This window comes from Gekko japonicus, unplaced genomic scaffold (assembly GCF_001447785.1).
Source record: "Gekko japonicus isolate JY-2015 unplaced genomic scaffold, Gekko_japonicus_V1.1 scaffold875, whole genome shotgun sequence".
Taxonomy (NCBI): domain Eukaryota; kingdom Metazoa; phylum Chordata; class Lepidosauria; order Squamata; family Gekkonidae; genus Gekko; species Gekko japonicus.
The window spans coordinates 161141-170655 of record NW_015169200.1 but is presented as its reverse complement, the minus strand read 5'-3'; the positions used below and the strand labels follow the sequence as shown (position 1 = coordinate 170655).

Here is a 9515-nt window from a genome sequence, read left to right as displayed (position 1 = left end):
TTTCCCCGCAAGGCCGCATTGCGTGGGGGGGGGGGTCCAAAGGAAAGCCCATGTGGGCGGACTAGAGATCCAGAGGTGCAGCCCTGGGCAGACGCTCCCACAATGTTTGACTGCGGCAGACGAGGTTGTTCTGCCATGCTGAAGCCACGACTGGAGTGGCTCCCCCCCCTCCCCCCTGAACAGTCTCCTGTCGTCCCCCCCCCCTGCACTAGTTGCTCAGGGGCCGCATAAAAACACTGGATGGGCCAGTTACGGCCCCCAGGCCTTATGTTTGCCACCCCTGGTTTAGAGCTTTAAAGGTTAAATCCAGCACTTCAAATCTGACCCGGAAACCAATCGGAAGCCAGTGCAGGTACGTAAGAACAGGCTGAATATGTGCAGACCACGATGGATTGGTCAACATCCTGGCAGCTGCATTCTGGATAGCCTGAAGTTTCCAAAGCATCTTCAAGCTTAGCCCTGAACAGAGCAAACAGCTATAGTCCAATCTGGAGGTGACCACTGCACGAATCACCGCGGCCAGGTCCGACCAGCACAAACAGGGACAGCTGACAAGCCTGGCAGAGATAGAAAAATGCTAATTTTGCCACTGGGGACAATTGTTTGTCCCAGGTAAGCAAAGCGTACAGCCAGACCCAGACTTCTAGTTTGTAGGAGTTCATAACCGCAGATGCCGGTAGGGGCAACAACTGGAGGAGGCCGTTGGTTTTCAGCCCTGCTTGTGAGCACCCAAAGGCACTGAAGGGGCCATCCTTATCAGCTTCGAAGCTTAGTCTGTCAAAGACAGGTCCCGTATGAGAACTCTTCTAAGGAAATAAGGGCTAGTCCCTATATTAAATGTAGCAACACTTGAGAAGAAAAGTCTTTAGGAACTAGGAAGTAACACTACACCAGAAGGAAAACTCTTATACAATCTAACTTGCTTCTGAGGAAGTTAAGAGACGAAACCAAGCACAAGCTGGCTGCTTTGTCAAGCTTTACATTCCTTTGCCTGTTAACAGCACATGTTGAAAGTCTACTAGTACTTTTTGGCTGTTGGCAACAATTGGTATTCTGTGGTATAACTGTATGTTAGTATATTAGTAATTGTATAACATTAGGATGTTGTATGGTTAGGTTGTATACCTTGTTAATATTTTGTATACTTAGATACTATTATCAAGTATAAAAGTGATTGTATTAGCATATTTAATGTTTAAGAGTGTATTACTGGACTGATTTTGGCCCCAGTTTTGTTGTTTTTGGTATCTTGATACTGGGAGGGTTGTTATGGGGGGGCCATCCCCAAAGTCAGAATTGTTGGATTTATTCAGTAAGCTTTGTTTTCTCTAGCCAGAGAAAGTTTTGTGTTCTGGTTTCTGTCTCCCCTTTTCTTCCTCTCCCCCTTCAAGTTTTAGGTAAAGGTTTCCCTTGCTCGAAAGCCAGTCGAGTCCGACTCTAGGGTTGCGGTGCTCATCTCCGTTTAAAAGCCGAAGAGCCAGCGCTGTCCGAAGACATTTCTGTGGTCATGTGGCCGGCATGACTAAACGCCAAGGCGCACGGAACACTGTTCCCTTCCCACCGAAGTGGTACCTATTTATCTACTTGCAATTTCTTGCTTTCAAACTGCTAGGCTGGCAGGAGCTGGAACTAGAGAGGGGAGCTCACTCCATCATGCTGCACACTCGGGTCTCGAACTGCTGAACTACCGACCTTCCACAGCCTCCAGTTCAGCGTCTTAACCCCTTGAGCCACCGCAGCTTCAAGTTTTAGCAATACAATTATTCCAAGAAGCTCCTCCGAGGAATACTGTGAAACCCTGAAGGGGGATGGAGGGAGGGAGGGAGGGAGGGAGGGGGGGGGAGATTGAGTGCCTTCCTCCCCACCAATGCCGCTATGCTCACCTGGATGACCACAAAGCGCTGCGGGTCCCTGGCCATCCGCGAGAACTCTGTGACCAGCTCCCGGAACTTGGGCCGGCATTCTGAGTCAATCATCCAACCTGTGGGGCAAAGAAAACACAAGCGTGATTCAAGTCCTCTTGTACACAAAGCAAAATTAGTCCCCTACTAGACAACAGAGCGCCGGGCTCAAAAATAAATCACGAATGGGGGTATCAGCTGGCTCGTGCGCCCCATTAGAGAATTCAGACATTCCAAAGTATTTGAAAGAATCTTGGCTATTTCAAAATATCGTACGTAGGCATTAGACCTGCACTGTACTAAATGATTCACAAAGCTACTTAGAAAAATCACTAGGGACTGTGGTCTGTACTACTGTGTACAGCTTGTTGAAACCGGGACGCTACTATGGAATTTTGCATCATTTGATGCGTCATGTTTACAGAATCATAGAGTTGGAAGGGATCTTTAGGGTCATCTAGTCCAACCCCCTGCATGATGCAGGGATTTCACAGCAATCTCTCCACCACACCCCCAGGGACCCATTTCATGTCCAAAAGATTTTAACTGGACATGTCAAGTCCTAAAGGTAAGATCTTGGACTGTACAGGCCACTGACCTCTTTAGAGAAGACTTTAGCTGTACAGGAAGAGGACTTGGCTGTTCAAAATAATGAATTTTATTTAGGAGTCCTGTGTGGATAAGTTTGAATATCAAACCACTAAAGAAGATCTTGGACTGTACAGGAAGAGAGTTTGGCTGTATTCTAATGCTAAGCTGTTTAAGGAGTCCTCTGTGGACCATACTGAAATATGTATGAATGCATTTGATGTTAGTTGTTTATATTATAAATTTTGAATTAAATTATCTTTAGGACTTGACATGTCCAGTTAGATTTTTTTTACACAGTGTAACAGCCTTGGTGCTGTGATTTTGTGTCAAACCTGCTTTCACTGTGTTACCATTATATATTTACCATGCCCAGAAGACGGCAAAAGTATCCTCCAGGATCCCTGGCCAAAGTGGCCTGAAGAAAATTGCTTCCAATGGTCCCTCTAAGCTGTGGAGTCTTGTGAGCAAAAATTCTAATTTGTGAGTTACTGGCATTAAAGTTGTGAGCAAACAATGTGATACTACATAAATTAGCTTGCTCTGGAGCCGTCCTTCCTGAGCTGAGACAAAAATGTGTGAGCCGGAGGCTAAAAACTGTGAGCTAGCTCACATTGACTCAGTTTAGAGGGAACACTGTAATCCTGACCCCAAAGTGGCAACCGGCATTTCCCTGGGCGTGTAAGAAAGGGCCATGAGAACTAAGCACTGATGCAACCCTTCCTGCCCTCCCTCTCATGATCTGCCTAAGTTATGCTTTGCTTCAGTTGTTTTTAGACTTCTGGTTGAGTCTACAATCCTATGGCATCGTTTATTGAATGTCCCATTGGTCGATTGTCTTGACTCACTCTGTGTAATCTGCCTGGAGTCCTCGTGAGAAAGGCAGGCTATACATAATGTAAATAAATACTTAAATTCTGTTAAGGAAGTGGTTCTTTATCAACTTGCCCTAAGATCATATGACCTTAGTTCTGGAACAGGGACTGGGGACTGCTGTACAACACATTTTAGTTCCTGTTGATATGCAAGATGTTTTAAGCCATACCCTTTCCCATTAAGTCTTTATCTGCAGACCCGAAAATATTTCGTGGTGTCAGAAGCGGAGAAAAATCTAAACAAATCTAACCTGCTTTTCCGCCCATAGCTCCCACCCCCCAACACCACTTCATCAAATGGTTTGGTTTCAGGTCTGAATGTGGTTCCACGTTATCTTAGGCAAAAAGGTTTGAACTATATGCTCTTTGGGCCCATCGCGGTCTTTTGGATTCCATCACAGGATGGTCATTGGTTGATCGATTGCATTGTTTATTGAATATCCCATTGGTTGATTGTCTTGACTTACTCAGTGTAATCTGCCTTGTGTCCAGTGAAAAAGGCAAACTATAAATAACATGAATAAGCAGGGGTCATTTCCTGCGGGAGCGCACAGGAGCGGAGCTCCAGCAGTAAGGAGCCCAGGGGGCAGGCAAATGCAACAATCCCCGTCCCCTGTTCCCAGCAGCCCTCAGTTGGGCCACGAGGAGCAAGAAGCAGACAGGTAAGTTGCAGAGGCCTGCCCCCCCAGCCTGCCTTCAGGTACAAGCTCTCCCTCCTCTGTGAGGGCAGATCTGCACACCCCCCCCCCAATAGCTAGCAATCCAAAACAGTCCAGTGGCGCATGAGTGGTGGTTGTGGCCTTCTGACACACTTCCAGTGATGTCAGGGGGTGTGGCATATGCAAATGAGTTATGCTAATGAGTTATGCTAATGAGCTCCTGCACCTCTTTTTCTACGAAATGACCCCTGTGAATAAGTAAATAAAATACTTGCTTCTCTACCACAGAATGTACCTATATACTCCATAAGCTCCTGTACTGCCTAACCATGAGATCGCTGTTCTGTTCTCTGCAGATGCTCCAATGTTATTATCCAGATCAGATTACTGAACACATTTATTAAATACTGTTCCCAGGAAAGGGGAGGGAGGAGGATTTATACCCCGCCCTTCCCTACCCAAAGGAGTGTCAGAGCAGCGACTATGATTTTATTTTACTTCCTTCTCCTACACACCTCTTGTCTCCCCAACGGGGACCGAAAGCAGCCCATATCATTCCCTCTTTCCCCGTTTTACCCTCACCACAACCCTATGAGGTAATTAGGCTGAGAGCGTGTGACTGGCTCAAGGTCACCCAGCGAGCTTCCATGGCACGAGTGGGGATCAGAACCTGGATTTCTCCGATCCAAGTCCGACACCTTAACTACGACACCACGCTGACTCTCTCGGTACAGTCGAGGAACTCTAGGTGAGCGGTGCTGATAAGCCTACAGGCGGCCTCTTCTGGATTTTCCTTTCAACTCTATGATTCCGACTCTATGATTCTACAGCAGTTACAGAGAGAACCGAGGCCAGAGCCGTCATAACCACTATTCTGCATGAAAGAATCACCCGCTCTCCCCTGGTCCCATACATTTCACCATGATCATGTAGACTTCAATGGTGCAGATGGGGGGCTGGGGCAACCGCTCCCCTTTCTCCAGTAGATCGGGGATCTCTCGGGCCGGGATGCCATCGTACGGTTTGGCGCCAAACGTCATCAGCTCCCACACGGTGACGCCTGGAGAGAGAGAGAGGAAAGGAGAGGAGGTTCCCGCCAAGAGTCAGGACCATCGGGCGTCCCCAGTGGGAGAGGGTGGAGAGGGCAACGCCTTGAGGCCTTCACATACCGTAGCTCCACACGTCACTCTGGTGGGTGAATCGTCTGCGCAAGATGGACTCCAGCGCCATCCATTTGATAGGCACCTGGGCAAGACCGAAGGACAACACAGTGATCACCACCAGAACGAATTTCAAGTCCAGTGGCACCGCGATAAGCAGGCGGAAGAAGAAGAAGAAGAAGAGATTGGGTTTATACCCCACCCTTCACTACCCAAAGGAGTCTCAGAGCAGCTTACAAACTCCTTTCCCTTCCCCTCCCCACAACAGACACCCTATGGGGCAGGTGGGGCTGAGAGAGAGCTCTGACAGAAACGGCTCTTTCTCAAGAACAGCTCTGACAGAACTATGGCTTGCCCAAGGCCATCCAGCAGCTGCAAGTGGGGAATCAAACCCGGTTCTCCCAGATTAGAGTCCGCGCACTTAACCACTCCACCAAAGGGCAACTAAAGTGATTAAGGGGGATGGAAGAAGAGAAGAGGAGATGGGATTTATACCCTTCACTACCCAAGGGAGTCTCAGAGTGGCTTGCAACCTCCTTTCCCTTCCCCTCCCCACCACAGACACCCTGTGAGGTAGGCGGGGCTGAGAGAGCTCTGACAGAAACGGCTCTTTTTCAAGGACAGCTCTTATCACAACCATGGCTTGCCCAAGGTCATCCAGCAGGTGCAAGTGGAGGAGTGGGGGAATCAAACCCGGTTCTCCCAGATTAGAGTCCACGCACTTAACCAATACACCAAACCCTTGCTCATCTACTGCTACAGACAGACAGACTAGAAGAAGAAGAAGAGATTGGATTTATACCCCGCCCTTCACTACCCAAGGAAGTCTCAGAGGGGCTTACAAACTCCTTTCCCTTCCCCTCCCCACAACAGACACCCTGTGAGGTGGGTGGGGCTGAGACAACTGACACAAACTGCTCTTTTTCAAGGACAGCTGTGCTAGAGCTTGTGACTGACCCAAGGTCACATCAGCAGGTGCAAGTGGAGGAGTGGGGAATCAAACCCGGTTCTCCCAGATTAGAGTCCGCACACTTAACCACGACACCAAACTGGAACCAGCTTCCTATCTCCCCACTCCCATGTATGGACGCCTTTCTCTGTGTAGCAACACTGAACTTCCTGTTGGTCTCCCATCCAAATACTAACCAGGACAGACCCTGCTTAGCATCTGAGATCTGATGAGATTTGGGCAGCCTGAGCCATTTGTCCTAACAATGTTCTAATAAGAAAGCCCCAAGAATGAGGAGGAGGAGATTGGATTTATACTCCGCCCTTCACTACCCAAAGGTGTCTCAGAGCGGCTTACAAACTCCTTTCCCTTCCCCTCCCCACCACAGACCTCACCACTGTGAGGTAGGTGGGGCTGAGAGAGCTCTTGACAGAAATGGCTCTTTCTCAAGGACAGCTCTTATCAGAACTACGGCTTGCCCAAGATCATCCAGTCAGGTGCAAGTGGAGGAGTGGGGAATCAAACCCGGTTCTCCCAGATTAGAGTACGCGCACTTAACCACTACACCAAACTGGCTCTGAAGAAGAAGCGCCCTTCACTCGGAGTCTCAGAGCAGCTTACAAACTCCTTTCCCTTCCCCTCCCCACAACAGACACCCTATGGGGCAGGTGGGGCTGAGAGAGAGCTCTGAAAGAAACGGCTCTTTCTCAAGAACAGCTCTGCCTGAATTATGGCTTGCCCAAGGTCACACCAGCAGGTGCAAGTGGAGGAGTGGGGAATCAGACCCGGTTCTCCCAGATTAGAGTCCGCGCACTTAACCACTACGCCAAACACAGTACTGGCAGTGATTCCATGAAGGGTCTCAGGCAGAAGTCTTTCATGTCGCCTACCGCCAGATCTTTTAACTGGAGATGCCGGGGATTGAACCTGAGCTGTTCTGCAAGCCAAGCAGATGCTCTACCGCTGAGCCACAGCCCCTCCCTGTGTTCGACCGGTCCCCTGGCTTGGCATCACCGTACCATCTGGGGCTTATCTCTTCCACCCTTTGCCCTCCTCACCTTCCCTCCGTCGGCATGATACTCCGTCTCGTCTATGTCCAGGAGCCGGGCCAAGCCAAAGTCTGTGATCTTGACGTGATTGGGGCTTTTCACCAGGACGTTCCGAGCGGCCAAGTCCCGATGGACCAGGCGGACGTCCTCCAGGTAGCTCATTCCCTAGGCAGAGAAGGGGAAATGCAAGCGTGAGGGGAAATCTTTTTCCCATGCTCTTGAACAGGCACAGTAACGCAGGTGTTGGATGGATGCCTACCTCCAGGGCTCTTCTTGTAGCAGGAACTCCGTTGCATATTAGGCGACACTCCCCCTAATGTAGCCAATCCTCCGAGAGCTTACAGAGCTCTTCTTACAGGTGCTACTGTAAGCTCTTGGAGGACTGGCTACATTAGGGGGTGTGTTGCCTAATATGCAAAGGCGTTCCTGCTACAAAAAGAGACCTGCCTACCTCCATCCCCCAGTAGCAGAACTGCATTGGGTTTGTGTTAATTAAAATTAATTTCACCTCTTGTGGACTCGGAACAAGCTTGCTCCACTTACTTTGAAAGATGAGTCTCCAGAGACAGATAAAAGGGGAGGCGGGAGCATTTACGAGGCTCGCTCACAGATCTGGCACAACTGGTCTATTATTTCTTAAACAGCTTACACACAAAGATACCAGAATGTAGCCAACCCCCTTTATACTGAGTCAGTCCTTGGGTCCATCTAGCCATGTACTATCCGCTCTGATTGGCTGTGACCAGCATTCCCTCTAAGCTGAGTTAGTGTGAGCTAGCTCACAGTTCTTTAGCCTCCGGCTCACACATTTTTTGTCTTAGCTCAGGAAGGAGGGCTCCAGAGCAAGCTAATTGATGCAGCAGCCAAATCGCTCGCTCACAACTTTAATGCCGGTAGCTCACAAAGTAGAATGTTTGCTCACAAGACTCCACAGCTTAGAGCAGAGGTGTCAAACATGCAGCCCGGGGACCGGATGAGGCCCCCGGAGGGGGTCCATCAGGCCCGCAGTGGAACCGGCCATCTCCTGCTTCCAGTTCTGCTGCTGCTGCTGCATCATCGCTTGCTTTGCCAGACTCTCTTAATCACTCATCCATTTTATGTTTTAACCTGGGTCCTGGACTCAGAACTCAGAGCATGAGATTTCTGTGTTGAATGTCAATAAAAGTAGGTTTGCAGCTCACAGAGGTAATGTTTTAAGCATGTTTTTTTATTTTAAGTAAAAAAAATATATCTTTGTGTTTGTGTCCTTAATAAAGTTTATATCTCCGCATGTTTTTTATTTTAAGTAAAAAAATATATCTTTGTGTTTGTGTCCTTAATAAAATTTATATCTCCGCTACCTGGCATTACATTTTATGACACACAACAAGGTCTCATTTATGTCAGATCCGGCTCTCATAACAAATGAGTTCGACACCCCTGGCTTAGAGGGAGCATTGTGACCCCTCCCCAGGGTCCTGAGCAGAGGTCTTCTCCAGCCCCCAGCTACCTAAGAGTCCTCCTCAGACTGAGACATTCTGCAAACCAAGTACATGATCCACCCCCTGGATAGAACTACCCAAAAAATGCTGAAGCAGTTCATAATTTTACAAATTTCAGTGCTCAGTGAGGGGTTTACAAAGCCTGTGAGGCAATAGGTTGTAGGGGCAGAGGCAAAGATCCGTACAGGGGCATTGAGCCCCTGAACACCAGAATTCTCATTTGTGTTTTTATCATACTCGGAGGGGGCTAGAAACTTGCTGGGTTTTTTTAAAGGAGAAAACGAGAAAACAGACAGGGAATTTCAGTCTGTTGAATTCCCAGATATGCTGTTCTGTGCTGACTTTATTTTTCTGACAAGGACAGCCGATGCATGGTTTACATTTAATAGCTGCAAAGGAAGATTTTCTGCACCTTGTATTGCTTTTGCTCCCATTATAGCACTGCAGCTTTAGGACAAACTTTGCTTGTCGAAGTAGAAAAGAGCAAGAGTCCAGTAGCCCCTTAAAGACTCACAAAATTTGTGGCAGGGGAGGAGCTTTCGAGAGTCACCGCTCACTTCTTCAGATATCTGAAGAAATGAGCAGTGACTCACAAAACAGGAGGAGGAGAGGAGATTGGACTACCCAAGGGAGTCTCAGAGCGGCTTACAAACTCTTTTCCCTTCCCCTCCCCACAACAGACACCCTGTGAGGGAGGCGGGGCTGAGAGAGCTCTTGACAGAAACGGCTCTTTTTCAAGGACAGCTCTTATCAGAACTATGGCTTGCCCAAGGTCACACCAGCAGGTGCAAGTGGAAGAGTGGGGAATCAAACCTGGTTCTCCCAGATTAGAGTCCGCGCACTTAACCACTAC

The 9515-nt window shown here is 48.6% G+C and overlaps 1 protein-coding gene across 1 annotated transcript in view; it reads right to left on the bottom strand.

Moving 5' to 3' along the window:
* The window catches only part of ERBB2 (erb-b2 receptor tyrosine kinase 2), a 110362-nt gene that overhangs the window by 5112 nt on the left and 95735 nt on the right, over positions 1 to 9515 (bottom strand). The window contains exons 21-24 of the mRNA XM_015416334.1: positions 7191 to 7346; positions 5193 to 5268; positions 4937 to 5083; positions 1884 to 1981 (exon numbers count right to left, since the gene is read on the bottom strand). Of these exons, the coding sequence (XP_015271820.1) occupies positions 1884 to 1981; positions 4937 to 5083; positions 5193 to 5268; positions 7191 to 7346 (477 nt within the window). The remainder of the gene's footprint in view (positions 1 to 1883; positions 1982 to 4936; positions 5084 to 5192; positions 5269 to 7190; positions 7347 to 9515) is intronic.